Source organism: Littorina saxatilis, linkage group LG13 (assembly GCF_037325665.1).
Source record: "Littorina saxatilis isolate snail1 linkage group LG13, US_GU_Lsax_2.0, whole genome shotgun sequence".
In the NCBI taxonomy this organism is placed as follows: domain Eukaryota; kingdom Metazoa; phylum Mollusca; class Gastropoda; order Littorinimorpha; family Littorinidae; genus Littorina; species Littorina saxatilis.
Genome location: NC_090257.1, coordinates 10,611,796 through 10,628,311, shown reverse-complemented (window position 1 = coordinate 10,628,311; position 16,516 = coordinate 10,611,796). Strand labels below are relative to the sequence as shown.

The window sequence follows — 16,516 nt, the reverse complement described above, 5'->3', positions numbered from 1 at the left end:
CCTGTTTTCTCAGACTTTTTGTTCATAACCTCTGTAAAATTACCCCCCATTTTAAGACTTCTTCCTTTTTAAGACCCTGTTTTCTCAGACTTTTTGTTCATAACCTCTGTAAAATTACCCCCCATTTTAAGACTTCTTCCTTTTTAAGACCCTGTTTTCTCAGACTTTTTGTTCATAACCTCTGTAAAATTACCCCCCATTTTAAGACTTCTTCCTTTTTAAGACCTGAATTTCTCAGACTTACGGAGGTCTTAAAACTCGCACCCTGCCACCCATTCCCACAAAGGTTGTGAGCATGGCCAAGATGATGCAGCTGGAGAACGGTAGCATAATGTTTGCTCCATTCCCACCCCAGTAAGGTGTACTTATTGATCCTCCAGCAAGATGGAACTTTATTTTATTTAATTTTTTCAAGGATAGAGGTTTAAGGCTACGCCTTTTCTTACAAGAGTCCCAGCGTTTGTTCAGTTCACTAGGTACAGCCAAACCTGCCCGAGCGACGAAGATTTCGGATTTTACTGTCCTCGAGTAACTACTGAGAGCGGTAAATCACACTGTGTTTCTTTTTTCACTAGAGTCAGAGGCAAGCAAAAAATAATCGACCTACACAGGCAGCATAACGGTTCCAGCATGACCTAGAAGCACATATAATCAACTTAATTGGCAGTCCATCTCCCCCACCCCCATCCCTCCCCCTCAGCGCATGCCCGAACAACATCAATTCTCTCCACAATAATTCTCCCCACTACCCGTCGGACATTAGCCAATGACGCAACACGTTTAAATATGAAGAGCCCACTAGCATTATATCATTATCTTCCAAATGCTGCTGAAACAGACAATCTTGTGGCTCTCAGTTGATAATTGCTGCTAAAAAAAGCAATCAAATAATGTGCTGAAACAACAAGTAATATAGTACATGTATTGACAAACTTAATAAGTCTCTGACGTGGCTGAAACAGGTGGATGCTACTGAGAGTTGACAACATTGAAAATGACACTCAAATTCTGCATTACAAATACACTTTACTTTATTTGGTGTTTAACGTCGTTTTCAACCACGAAGGTTATATCGCGACGGGGGAAGGGGGGAGATGGGATAGAGCCACTTGTCAATTGTTTCTTGTTCACAAAAGCACTAATCAAAAACTTGCTCCAGGGGCTTGCAACGTAGTATAATATATTACCTTACTGGGAGAATGCAAGTTTCCAGTACAAAGGACTTAACATTTCTTACATACTGCTTGACAAAAATCTTTAAAAAAAATTGACTATATTCTATACAAGAAACACTTAACAAGGGTAAAAGGAGAAACAGAATCCGCTAGTCGCCTCCTACGACATGCTGGGGAGCATCGGGTAAATTCTTCCCCCTAACCTGCAGGGGGTTTACAAATTAATACACTAGCAATCACAATCAAACACAGAACAACAGGTGTTTCACTTTCACATCAAACTATTAGTAATGTAGGCCTTAAAAAATGAGTCAGTGCAGCCTTTTCTGTGGTTGGAAAACAATTTATCATTTCAAAAGAAACTAAACAACAAGAGAAGGGGGGGGGTGGGGGGGAATAAAGAAGAAGAAAAAGACATTCTGAGAAAAATAATCAGAGTTTATTATAGAATCACAATTAATTGGCACACATTTTCAAATGACCTCTGGTAAAACCAAAATAAAACAAACCAAAACAGGTGAGAATTGACATGCCACTAAATGAAAGGAAAAGCAGTCACCAGCTTTGACTAGTCCAATCAATTCTCCCCTGACAAGTCCTATAAACCACTTCACTTCCATTTGGTAAAAAAGAAAACTGTGATCTCTTTTAAGTTTCCAAAGCTGATTTGCAATTGCATAGATTCCTCTATTCTCTGTGCCTTTGTCTCAAACTTTCTTTTCTTTTTTGTTTCACTGTCAACATCTTGTTGCCCTTTTTCCCCAAAAATATAGACTTCCAAGTATTAAGTTAAATTAGTTTTTCATCCACACTTTTGCAAGACTATATTTAAAGATATGAAATATGGCAAAAGTCGGCAAAGGAATGAAGGTTATACAAATCAGGAGCAGATTCCAGTATGGATGATCATTATCAGCTTACATTTAAAAGACAACTCAGCAGCAGTGTATGGGCAATAACTGAATGAGTATACATACTTGAAACTCTTTTGCATTTGTTGGTGCATAGTGGTTTAAACTCATTAAAGCCCATTTCACGTCCACAATTTCTACACCCAGAAAAATGCACAGAACACTACAACTCTACAACAGACATTTAGGAATATATCATGCCATTAATAAATCTACTGAAAGAGGCAAAACAAACGTTAGCAAACAATGACATGCATGATGTCAGGGTTCAACTGGCAGGGATTTCAAGCGCAGACACACTCATACATAGTGATGATTTCAACAAAACGAAAGACAGTTGATTAAAGACAGTGAGTTACGAACTGCACTCTAACCATCCCAAAAATTGTGTCCTGTGAAAATTACAATTGTTAATACAAATCTGTGCATAAAAAAGGGTCCAGAAAGCACAGTAGTATAAGACCTGTTACTGAAACAAGAAGCAAAACGGCGTGTTATTTTGAAAGATGTCAGGACTGCAACAACAACAAATATATGTATCACTTGATCGCAGAAGTAGAAAAAATGCTTCCAATATATATGTGGAATTGGTTGAACTTTTCTTGTTTGGGTCAGTTTAAAAAAGAAAAAAACAAAGAAAAGCTAAACACATGTGATCTAGAACTACAATGTTGCGACAAACGAGAGCGGTATTACAACACAAACCCATGCACCATGCTATGCTAACAGCAACTCCATTGTTTTCAACAGCGCCCAACACAAAAAGAAGCCAAAACACAGCAGAGGACAGCTAGGTCAAGGTGAAGGTCGCCACGTACCTGCAAACGCTCCCAGGTCACACGCATTTCAGCGATAGTCTGCACAGCGAAAGGCATGAAGACGGTCATGGGCACGCGAATAGCCTGGTGAATGGCGATGGTGACGAACACCTTCTCGGTCGTCATGTGACCCCCAACAAGCACATAGGTTAGAAAGGTCAGCAAGAGGATCAGCTTGACAGAGAAAAAGTTGGGGGCTAGGATCAGGGCCTGCAGGTACCGCGCCCTGCGGATGCGGATAACCTCCAAACTGAAAGGGAAAAAGAAGCATTAAGACAGGTTTGCCACCGTCATTTTTGAGGATCGGACATCCAGAATTTAAGTCGGGTAAATTACAGCGTACAACTCCCGGAACTCTCTGTTTAGGACCTCAACAAATCTGAAGACAATCGGCAGGTTTAAGAAAAGATGGTCACTCAGACTTAAAATGGAGATACATTTATCCTCTTTTAACACTTTCTACCCTTAACCTATGTTGACCAAGTTTTTTTTTTGTTTTTGTTGCCGAGACCAGCTGTGCTGCAGCAGGTCACTCAGAATTGTAGTAACTGTGTAGTAACTGTGTATCAACACGCTGGAATGCAGGCGTTAGATGGACGTTACAGGAAGCGACTGAAGCTAACAGTCTGAGCGGATATATCCGTACCTGGGAGACAATGAGTTAAGATGGTCTGCAATCTGTGAAAATCAGGTCTTAAAAAGAAGATAAATTTACAGTGGGGGTACATTTACTGAGGTTATAAACAAGAAATTTAAGACAGCTGGGTCTTAAAAAAAAAGGGGGGGGGGGAAGGGCGTGTGGAGTCTAAAATCGTCTTGCATGGGGGGGGGGGGGGGTTCCACAGTGCCACTGTGTTTAATACATGTTACTGTATTTTGCGTCTAGAAAAAAATTGAGTCAACTTGTTGTGAGTAACCTACTTCCCATGGGAGCAATATGTTTAGAAGTCAAGAAAAGGTATGGATCAAAGCCTGTCTGAAAAGATCAGGCAGTTAATTAAACCAAAGAGCTGGAAGGACTCGAATGTTAAATATACTAAGCCAACAGGCACAGGCAATTCTAGACACTGTTGAGATCGAGCTACAGCAAGATCGGGTCAAACAAGAAGCAGACATTCTTCCAGGTGACAGAAAAGGGTCGTTTGTTGGGAGAGGAAGGGTCCCTTAAGTGCTAAGTTTCTGACCATGAAACATTAGCCAGGAAACAAGAAGCAGACACTGTTCCAGGTGACAGAAAAGGGTCGTTTGTTGGGAGAGGAAGGGTCCCTCAAGTGCTAAGTTTCTGACCATGAAACATTGGCCAGGAAACAAGAAGCAGAGACTGTTCCAGGTGACAGAAAAGGTAGTTTGTTGGGAGAGGAAGGGTCTCCAGTCCTATTAGTTTCTGACCATGAAACATTAGCCAGAAAACAAGAAGCAGACATTCTTCCAGGTGACAGAAAAGGTAGTTTGTTGGGAGAGGAAGGGTCCCTCAAGTGCTAAGTTTCTGACCATGAAACATTAGCCAGGAAACAAGAAGCAGACACTGTTCCAGGTGACAGAAAAGGGTCGTTTGTTGGGAGAGGAAGGGTCCCTCAAGTGCTAAGTTTCTGACCATGAAACATTAGCCAGGAAACAAGAAGCAGAAACTCTTCCAGGTGACAGAAAAGGGTCGTTTGTTGGGAGAGGAAGGGTCTCCAGTCCTATTAGTTTCTGACCATAAAACATTAGCCAGGAAACAAGAAGCAGACACTCTTCCAGGTGACAGAAAAGGTAGTTTGTTGGGAGAGGAAGGGTCTCAAGTGCTATTCTGACCATGAAACATTAGCCATTCGAAATCACCAGGTAGATATGATTCCGCCAGTTGCACTCAGCCTCCTGAGTAATGTCCGTGACATAAAAATATAGAGCTTAATTCCAAATCTCCTGAAAAAAGAAATATCCCAGAAAAAGGTTGCTCACATCAAGTTCCCTTACTTGCAAAAGAAAAAAACACACGACATAGTTACCAGATTCAGCAATTGTGATTTTTTTTGTTTATGTGTCTCTACTAAAGTATTAGTACAGGTCAAAGATGTTAGGATTTTAGGTGAGAAAGAATGAGAAACCATAAACCAGAACGACACAAGGCCAAAAATAACTACTGTACATGTACTTTCATATTCCGAAGCCAATCAGCACACAATCAACACACATCCAATGCTGACCATCTGGTCTGTCGCAGAGTTAAAATTAACATGACTATCTCTATTTATTACAAAACACTTGCAACTCAAGATACATTTTTTGAGCAAGTCTGACTTTGAAAACCGTAACAAGCTGAACTATGCAAAACCCATAACTTTCCCATTCCATAGCCTGGAATCACCACAACATCTAGACAATCTAATTCTGACCAAATAGTCCAGGAGTTCAAACTAGCGCAGACAGTATATTGTCTTTAACAGCAAAACTGACCTGCAAATAGTCCAGGAGTTCAAACTAGCGCAGACGGTATATTTGTCTTTAACAGCAAAACACATAAGCAACGTCCCATAAAACATTCTAGCAACTGCGTCTCTGAATGCACGTCTTCAGTCTCGCAAAGAACAGCGCAGTTTCCTGGTGACAACTTTGTTCAGCTTGGTGACAACTTTGCTGGTATATGTAACAACTTGCATGCACTGACAACGGAGAATAGTTACAGAGCATTGACCAATTCAGTTCAGCAAACAAACTCTTCTGAATCACAGTGTAGGGAATACTGAATGCAACTATATGGTCCTGTTTAGATGATTGAAGCATTCTTTCTTTCTTTATTTGGTGTTTAACGTCGTTTTCAACCATTCAAGGTTATATCGCGACGGGGAAAGGGGGGAGATGGGATAGAGCCACTTGTCAATTGTTTCTTGTTCACAAAAGCACCAATCAAAAATTTGCTCCAGGGGCTTGCAACGTGTAGTACAATATATTCCCTTACTGGGAGAATGCAAGTTTCCAGTACAAAGGACTTAACATTTCTTACATACTGCTTGACTACCGTACTTTCCGGGTCATAAGGCGCGACTTTTTTCCTCGAGTTCGACCCCTGCGTCTTGTATAACGAAGCGCCTAATCCGTGTATGAAATACGAAAAAAATCAAAGAGACCGCTTGAGTACCAGTCAAACAACTTGTGATAATGCATGTTTCAGCTACTAGGTACTGCCCTGCCTTTGATCTGGCCGCACACACAGATTTCCACTCTGTTAAACTCGGTCACTGACCGGTCACTGACCCCGGTGCAGGAAGTGTTTCCTCTCTCAGATATGACAGGGGAACCACCTCTCATGGCAAAAACTGGGTCATTGACCCCTGGGAAGAAGGTCGTGTCTATAAACAAGGCCACCCAGCTATCACAATGCCTTTGATCTGGCCGCACACACAGAGCACACATATTTTCACTCAGTTAAAGTCTGTCACTGACCGGTCACTGACCCCGGTGCAGGAAGTGTTTCCTCTCAGATATGACAGGGGAACCACCTCTCATGGCAAAAACTGGGTCATTTTGGTGCGCCCTATCGGCCCCCTGCGTCCAATGGGTGACTGGATTACAAATTGTTTTAAAAAGAAGGGGGTGCGTCTTAGATAACGAAGCGCCTTGTCACCCGGAAAGTACAGTATATTCTATACAAGAAACACTTAACAAGGGTAAAAAGAGAAACAGAATCCGTTAGTCGCCTCTTACGACATGCTGGGGAGCATCGGGTAAATTCTTCCCCCTAACCTGCGGGGGGTGATGATTGAATCAATTTGCAAGATCACAACCCCCCCACCCAAAACAAAAATTCTAACTTGTATTTCCCTCAGTGTGTGAAAACCCCCTTTTCATAGCACTGTTCCATCAAAATAATGTCTTTCCAATATCGTGGGTTTATTTAAATCTTTCTTGACTGACACTCCCACAGGTACAGGATCAGTTCCAAAATGATAGGTCTACAATCTTTTGCCACAAGAAAGAAAACATGGCATACAGGCGCTCCCTCACTGAAATGAGACATTTAAAACACAATGCAGGGTCAATGCTGCGTCTATGTCTATCCAAAGGTCAGCTGAGTCTCAGATGCAAGAATTGCAGGTGTTCATCATGTACAATATGAATTCCAGAGGACTGCATATCTCCCCCTCTCTCTCTACAGTATGAATTCCAGGACTCTCTCTCTCTCCCTCCCTCCCTCCCTCCTCCTCCCTCCCCCCTCTCTCCCTCCCTCCCTCCCTCCTCCTCCCTCCCCCCTCCCTCCCTCCCTCCCTCCCTCCCTTGTGTGCTTTAAAGTCTCATCAAAAGTTAAGCTGCTCAGCCTCACAAGCCCACAATGCTGACAACAAAAGAAAACCTTGGCCATAAACTCTCTTGAAAAGTCAGGATGCAAGCATGTGCTGCTCTGCCTTCAATAAAAAAATTTAAAAAGGATAACTGCATTTGGTTGTTAAGAAGCTAAGGTCCATCTAGGAGAAACCACAAATAATACAATTATTCAAGAAGAACAGGAATCTGTTCCCTAAAGCCACAAGTAAAATTAGCGCTTCTATATTGTGATAGTGTTTTGTTTGAGAGCACATTAAGTGATAAGTCACGCAAGCACCAGGCACAGTAAAAGTAGCATTGGTTTTCTACTCCAGCAGAAGAACTTTAACATTTATGTACAATGTACCACTCAAACACCAAAAAGCCCACATCAGCAATTAGGGTTCCAAGTTGCAAAGTATAGAACTTCTGATATACAGTACATTCAGTTGATGCCTTGTAGACATTACAAAAATTTTGGAAAGTTGCCAACAATGTCAAAACAGTTTTGGAATGAAGTCAGGCTATTTGCATGGAGGTGAGGGGGGGGGGGGGGGGGGGGCAGCAAGGGAAAGGGAGTTGGGTGTGCAAAATCATTGTTGATATACATTAAACATGAAAAAGCTATTCCATGCTACCAACAAACGTCCAGAAACAAGGGGAAGTACATGTACCACCTACTAAGTATTGTCTCGAATCAATACCGACCTTTTATTTGATTTTTTTTCGATATTTCAAGCACAGTAGTGTTTTGTCTTCAGTGCTGAACACTTTTTAACTTAGAATGATCACAGTCACACAAAATGTGTCAAGATAATCTCAAATGCAGGTAGGAGACGTTAAAGAGCGATACAATGGCCGAGTAAGTCTTCTTGTACAGGTCAATTCATGAGTTTGTTCATTCATTGAAGCAAACATCGCTTGTTATATCAACTTAAAAAACGAAACCAAAAAAAAACAACATGTACATTATATAACTTCCAATACATAAAAGTAACCTTCATTCTACAAAAATGTATTTTACAACTGTATGCTGATGACCCTTGCTAAGCATGCTGATGAAATCCTGCTAATGAAGTGCCATTCAAACCATATGCTTCCAGAGAATGTTCAGATTTAAAACATCCACTTTCCCCAAGCCTCAAGCCATTTAACCCCCTTAAACCCTTAACACCTCCCCTCCACCCCCTATGCCATTTCTTTTGATCTTTCTTTCTTTATTTGGTGTTTAACGTCGTTTTCAACCATTCAAGGTTATATCGCGACGGGGAAAGGGGGGAGATGGGATAGGGGAAAGGGGGGAGATGGGATAGAGCCACTTGTTAATTGTTTCTTGTTCACAAAAGCACTAATCAAAAAATTGCTCCAGGGGCTTGCAACGTAGTACAATATATGACCTTACTGGGAGAATGCAAGTTTCCAGTACAAAGGACTTAACATTTCTTACATACTGCTTGACTAAAATCTTTACAAACATTGACTATATTCTATACAAGAAACACTTAACAAGGGTAAAAGGAGAAACAGAACCGTTAGTCGCCTCTTACTGGGTAGCATCGGGTAAATTCTTTCTCATCCCAACCAATATGGGACTCCCCCTAACCCGCGGGGGGTATTCCTTTCGACTCTCACCATTTTCATGCACATGTAGTTCAGGTCGAATTCAATGCCTACTTAGATAAGTTTTTCTTCTTCTTTTCTTGTCTCATAGTTTGTTTCTTTTCTTGTTTCATAATTTGTATGTCTGTCCACAATATACACAAGGCCAAAACAAAACAAAATGTTGGTTTAGGGTAACGTGACCAAAACAAATAGGGTCGGTAGGTAGGCTTTTTTTTCTTTTTCTTTTTAAACTTTTTTTTTTTAGTTGACCACATAATAATATGAAAACATCACAAACACCATTTGTCTCAAGCTCTTCCCTTAATCTCGGTATGGTTCGCAAAATGTTCCAAAAGTTTGTTTGTTTGTTGTTGTTTTGGGTTTTTTAGAAACGAAAAAAAAAAGTGTTAGGGTCAGCGGGAAAAAATAGGGTCAGTTCTAGTCTGCGGATCTCAATAACTGAGTTGATTTCATTCTTAGCCATCCACTGGTAATTAATACAACTACAAGGTATGAGATACATGTAAATTGTGGTGGAGTTTTTCTCGACCATTCAGAAATTTACCTTTTTTCCCCAGAACATTAACCCCTTGACTGCCTTATGACGGGTATACCCGTCATGCGCTTGTGCAGCCGCAGCGCCTTAGGACGGGTTTACCCGTCTTCTCCGTTTCGGGATTTTCCAGAAATGCTACGTCACTGCTGACACACAAATAGCAGCCAATGGCTTGGAAGGATACCTCATTCTCATGAATAAATATAAATGGTGACGCGGTTTTGCGTCTGAAGGCTATTTTCGGCCTTGGTGACAGGGTAGGGGAGAGAAATCTCGACCCGTCAAAATGGCTAACGGTGACAGTCGACCGGGCCCTAGTTGGGAAAAACAAAGCCGGACTGACGCTACAGGCGGTGCAAATGATTATGGATACTGACAGGGGAAGGGGGAGATCTTCTTTCGGACGATTCGTTGGAAACAGGTGCAGATGACAGTGATTACAGGCAAATCCAGCTAACTCACAAACGGTTAAGTCAAAAATTCGCTTAGCACACAAAGAAATTCTGGTCCGGAATTATCCCTCTTTATCTATGTGTACAAAGTACCCTGAGCTCGAAATGGGATTTCTCTTACGTAAGTCGAAAGACGGATAGCACACAACAGAAAGTCAGTCCCAAAGACAAAGTTTACTCTATATTTACTACAGCAACTCGAAACACGAAACTTGGCGTCTCACACTAGCGCATTGTGTAACCTTATTCCATTCTTCTCTACACGGACGCCACACCGACTGGTCAGTCGGCACGCAATAAAGTATTAACTGAAGTTAGGAGGGGGCGAGGAGTAAGGAGGGGGCGAGGAGTAAGGAGAATTATCCAACTCCAAGAAAACATTCTGAAAAAGGTGGGGAAGTGGTGACAAGGCAGTGAACGCACTCACCATGCACTGACATCATACGAAAGCAGCCACACAAACACAGCACAGAGGCAGAGGCAGGTGTGCAGATGCTTTGTGAGAATAAGCGTTGAAAACCAGTTTGAATAAAAAAAAAACAGCAGATAGAGCCGCATGTCATAATCATTCTTCTTGTCTGGCTTTATTGACTGCATGCCGATCTTGTGGCAGTGACTTTTCACTCTTCAGTCGGACTGTACACAAACCGCTCTCACTCTCCCTCACTGACTACCCTAAGCCCTAACAACTGATCCTTGGAAATTGTTTGGAAGAGTACACCTCTCTATTTCTCTCCAATGCTCTTCCTGCTGACTTCAGTGACACCGGACACCCCACTGAGTTTAGCCAGCTACCCCCCCCCCTCTCTCTCTCTCTCTCCCCCCAGCCATGTACTGTTTGGTGCTGTGGCCAGAGAGGTGTCACCGGCTAATTGAGGCCAGCTGCACTGTTCACTCAGAGCAAAACTAGTTGACTGTGTCTAACTTTTGACAAAGCAACACAACTGAAGGGTTCACAGATTAGGTAACCGACTCACTGGTCAAGGCTGCAGGGAAACAAGAGTATCTTGTCAATGAAAGAGGTTACACACAGATACGCGATGCTGAGAACGGTGGCCGATTTTTCACTCTCTTTCTCGGAGGGCCTTCATCATTGCAGGGACTGCTGTAAAGAAATGCTTGCTCAGAAACTAACTCTTTTTGCATTGAAACATGCGCCAGAACTGGTGGACACCATCGACAATGTCAAACATGAAATCGAAGCAGTTTGCTTGAGGAAACGGTCGTCAGCAACTCAAACTTCTCTGTTTTCTTTTTTTTTAGAAAATCTGAGGTGACTTTCTTTGTGGCCCCGCCCCCTCCCTCTGTGAGGACCCCCCTCCATAAGGACCGATTTTTGTCAACATTTTCAAGGTCGCTAGAGAGGGGTTCCACTGTACTATGACCAAGTCGAAATTTCGGATAGGACACAATAACAATTCGGTCCCTTCAATTTCGTCTTATCCGGATTTGCCTGTATAATCCTTTCTTGGAGCAAGCAAAACAGCCAACTGTGTTTGATCCACAGGCACCGGAAGATGCGCCGGACTGATTTTTCAAAAGTTCATATTTAAACATCATCTAAAAACAGATTCTTGGTTCAATGTCCTTTAAAATTAACATAGGTTTTACTTACCTACCTACTGCCAGTTTGGAGCTAGAATTTTTTGTGAATTATTACACCCCGAACTCCAATATTCTCTGGCAGTCAGGAATGCACATACGCATGTTTTGATTGGCAGCGAAAGGGTTAACTACAGTCAACAAACTTTCAACCTTCAGGTTTGTAAACTGACCACAAAATTAAGTTTGAATTAATTTTGTTTGAGTATAAAGAGTACCAGCAGTATGCTAATCTCAGTTTTCTAGTAGTAGTAATTAGAATGGCATTAGTTGTTTTATATCAACAAATGTTTATGTATGTTCAGTGTAAGTGTAAAGGTATTAATTTAGTTAAAAGTAGTACAATGTAGCTAGAATGGCATTAGTTGTTTTATATCAACAAATGTCTGTATTTTCTGTGTAAGTGTATGTGTATTAATTTAGTAAAAGTGACCATAGTATAACAGTGAAATGATCACAGTTAGTTTACATTGGCAATGGCATCAACACACACACAGGGAAAAAGCTAAAAAGCTAATACATGTAAAGCAATAAGCAGACATGCAAGCAACAACAACAACAAAAATAAAGAAAAATAAACAAACACAAAAAGCAGTGCTGTGCTCCCTAAAAACAATAATAACCATCTGCATCAATAGAAAACCGTCTGAAAGGAATTTGTCAGCTAGCATATTTTTTCCATGACTCTTCATTTTGAATGCACTTCTTCGCTAGTTTGAATGCAATCTTTTCATAAGATTTGTGACTCTGAAACAATGGTGTACTAGTATTCAATGTTAACTAGCCTTCAACGTGCATCACTGAGTGAAATTTCCCAGCTAAATTTTTTTTATTCCTGTAAGTCATCTGTCCCTGGCTTTCTTAAAACAATCCCTGACCTTGTACATGTACTTAAAAATGTCAAAGTCTATTTGATGGAGACTCAGCTAAAATTAAGAAGCACTGTCAAATTAATTTGAATTACATTCAATTATATGCAGGACCATCGTAGCCAAAAAAGACAGTTTTGGGATTTCTGAAACAGAATACAGCAGTCCCTGCAATGTACGGCCCCCGGCGTGAGCGGACACCTGACATGTACGGACACATTTGCTCGGCACGGAGTGTTTTCCTTCTATATTTTCCCCCCCCTTAAACGGACACCTGCAAAACGTGGACGCGGACACTCATTTTCGGATTTTCACCACAACAAAATCGATAACAGAGCAGTCCGGCTCTCGGTACAAAGATCACAGCCGCAATGGCGTGATGACAGTCACTGATAACTTGAGTGCACGTGTATCCATCAGGAGGGGGGGGTAGTTTTGGTCAGGAGTGGAGTACATGCGAAGATGCTAACACGAAACTGCACTGTGCTCTTTATTCTTGTCTGTTGGACGTAAACAACAAAAACCACAGTCGATGAAGGTCCTGAGCGAAAGAGAGTGAAAAACCGGCCACAGTTCTCAGCATCGTGTGTCTGTGTGTAACCTCTTTCATTGACAAGATACTCTTGTTTCCCCTCAGCCTTGACCAGTGAGTCGGTTGCCTAATCTGTGAACCCTTCAGTTGTCTTGCTTTGTCAAAAGTTACGACACAGTCAACTGGTTTTGCTCTGAGTGAACAGTGCAGCTGGCCTCTCTGGCGACAGCCCCAAACAGTACATGGCTGGCTGGAGTGAGTGAGAGAGAGGGAGGGGGGGGGGGGGGTGGAGGGTTAGCTGGCTAAACTCTGTGGTGTGTCCGGTGTCACTGCATGTCAGCAGGAAGAGAATTGGAGAGAAATAGAGAGGTGCACTCTTCCACACAATTTCCAAGCATCAGTTGTCACGGGGTAGGCAGTAGTGAGGGAGAGTGAGAGCTGTGTTGTGTACAGTGTATTTCCGACTGAAGAGTGAAAAGTCACTGCCATGCCACATGATCGGCATGCAGTCAATAAAGCCAGACAAGAAGAAAATAAATTACATGATTATGACATGCAGCTCTATCTGCTGCTATTTATTCAAACTGGTTTTCAAGCTTATTCTTGCAAAGCATCTGCACACGCTCCTCTGTGCTGTGTTTGTGTGGCTGCTTTCGTATGTCAGTGCATGGTGAGTGTGTTCACTGCCTTGAGGATTTATTTTATCTCTTCTTTTCAACACTTTTCATACAAATCATTTTTACAGAACGTTTAAAGAAGTATTAGGAGTTTATTATTATTGTTTAGTAGCCACAAGAAGTGATTAGCATAGACTCAATCCTGTTGTTTGTGTGTCACTGTGTGAGTGTATGACCGGACACCTGCAAAGTCCGGACAGTTTTGCTATGGCCCAAGGGTGTCCGTTCATGAGAGGGACTGCTGTACTTCCTTTTCCACAGTTTTTTTTTTTTCAAAGATGTGTTTTCTAATCCTGATTCTTCTTCTGCGTTCGTGGGCTGAAACTCCCACGTACACTCGTGTTTTTGCACGAGTGGAGTTTTATGTGTATGACCGTTTTTACCCCACCATTCAGGCAGCCATACGCCGCTTTCGGAGAAAGCATGCTGGGTATTTTTGTGTTTCTATAACCCACCGAACTCTGACATGGATTACAGGATCTTTTCCGTGCGCACTTGGTCTTGTGCTTGCGTGTACACACGAAGGGGGATAAGGCACTAGCAGGTCTGCACATAAGTTGACTTGGGAGATCGGAAAAATCTCCACCTTGACCCACCAGGTGCGGCCGGGATTCAAACCCACGACCTTCCGCTTTGGAGGCCGGCGTCTTACCACCAAGCCATTGCGCCCGTCATCCTCTAATCCTGATTAAATGTATAGATTTAAATAACTTAGACCAAAGAATTTTTCTTTTACATGTTTGAACGTTAACATCATGATACAGAAAGCAGCATGACAGTGGAGAAGAACGTCTTAAAACATGTTGCAAGACCTCTTGTTGCTTCCATTTTTTTAACACAGCTATTTTACCTACTTAATTGAAATAAGCTCAACATTCTGTACTCACTCAAACAAGAGGCGAAGCCTTCAAGGCTCACGTAAGAAATCGACAAACAGTAACACAAACTCAATCACTCCGTCACACACACACACACACACACACACACACACACACACACACACACACACACACACACACACACACACACACACAGTAAGCGCCATAGGTGAAACTGTGCAAGAAAGCGAGACCCTGGATCTGCCAAGTAGTCTCGGCCCGCTCACAATAACTGACCGAGACTTTCAGTAATTCCTTTGCGTGACGTCTAACCCTCTTACGTCATAATGTGACGTCTTCAAATAGTTTCTATCACACACGTCGAACACTTTTGACCGAGACTGACGTAATCCATAGACTCGGAAATGTTAAAGTTTCTATCACACACACACACACACACACACACACGCACAGACAGACAAAGTTTATCATCGCATAGGCTACACTTACGTGAGCCAAAAATTAGAAACACAAAGATGATCAGATATAACGCTTTAGTTTCTTTCCAGTAAGTTGAAAATGTTTAAAAAAAAAAGTTAATATTGAATGATTGTCTCTTCAAGCTGAGCCTTGCTTTCTTTTCTTTGTCCTATGCAAAGTATTAAGTTCTCCTTCCCATGTTAACGATCGTTAACGTGCAATGATTTAATTTTACTCTGGGTAAATGGTATGTTAGGTACTATAGTCTTGTTAATGAACCAGTCAAACATTCACAAACATTGAAAGCTACAATCTGATGTTATGCAAGCATATCTCCCCAGAAACAAATGCATATCATACTCTAATAATGCTAGGTAATTGCGTTTGAACAAAAACCTAACTACTGAAACAAAACACCAAACAAAAAATAAATCAACACTGTGCAATTCTTCTAGTTTGTTTTCTTATCAAACCAAATGCATAAGATTTAAGTTACATGTCAAAAATAAGGTAGCAGTGCTGACAATAGCTGCAATTTCACACAAAATTGAAGAATTTCTGAGCACATCTGAAGGGATACCCTTGAACATAACCAGAAGGATTGCACAGTCAACGTAAATCAAGAAACATGAAAAATTATCCTTAATAAGACCCAACACAACCACATTCTACGTAAACCCAATCACAGCATTTGTAGCTGTTGCAAGCAAGATGTTGCAAACAATTAAATGTTCAAAAAATCTTAACTGAATGTCTGCCATAGCAGAAGGATTTAAAACTATCACCGCATTGCATGACCCCCGACCCCACAGAAGGATATTTTATGGATTCTTTGTCTGCTGTTAAAAATCACACCGGCATGCTTTAATTTGCTTAAACCGATAAAACTTTGTCACAAAATCAATATCAAGCTTCTTGTAAAGGTGCACAACTTGTGCTCAAAGATCTCAAAGACCAGCAGATATAAAAAGTAAACTTGCTACTGATGATAAAATGGGTCAGCAAAGTTTACTGATCATGCCAAATGCTTGGAGTTTGAAACCTTAAACACTTGGAAATACTTGTAACATCAGAAAAGTAACAGCTACAAATGTGCGCAGAGAATAAATCAAACAACTAGGAAGCAACACTGGGCCTCAAATAAAATTGAATCAACAAAATGGTTTAAACCTTCAAACATACCAAATCTGAATCTCAACATAATTCATTTGCAACTCACAATAACAGTTTTAAAGGGTCTCAATAAGCATTCAGTATCACACAGGCAACACACAATCAAATTCTGAATTTTTTTTCATAATCATTACACAAGAGTTAACAGAACTGAGAGCCAGTCTCACACAGTATGTTACAAATTTCAAACTGACTGAAAGCAACTTGACTTTTCAAGAAAAAAAAATTAAACAAAAAGGAACCCTTTTAATCAGATAAAACACCGTCATTGATGTTCCTTTCCTTCTTCTAAAACATGTGCATATTCACATTTGTTCCCACTTTTTAGTCATATTTTGGCCGCCTTTTTCTGCATTATAATTTTTGAGGAAGAAGAGAAAATGAGGGATTTTTCTTCCAGGTTCACTGTAAATGAACACATTAAATCAAGGCCTGTTTCCCAGGAAGACATTTATTTGTCATCCTGAACATTACATGGCAACAGCTGCTTCATACATTTAACAGGATTGATTTACTGCTGCATATATTTTATGAGTTGTTTGGCAATTCAAAACCCATAAACTTCGGAAA

General features: G+C 41.2%; 2 protein-coding genes across 2 annotated transcripts in view; both read right to left on the bottom strand.

Annotated features, from left to right (window-relative positions):
* The window catches only part of LOC138983573 (uncharacterized), a 122,526-nt gene that overhangs the window by 69,951 nt on the left and 36,059 nt on the right, over window positions 1-16,516 (bottom strand). The window lies entirely within an intron of this gene.
* The window catches only part of LOC138983571 (ATP-binding cassette sub-family C member 4-like), a 123,360-nt gene that overhangs the window by 84,236 nt on the left and 22,608 nt on the right, over window positions 1-16,516 (bottom strand). The window contains exon 8 of the mRNA XM_070356847.1: window positions 2,905-3,154. Within this exon, the coding sequence (XP_070212948.1) occupies window positions 2,905-3,154 (250 nt within the window). The remainder of the gene's footprint in view (window positions 1-2,904; window positions 3,155-16,516) is intronic.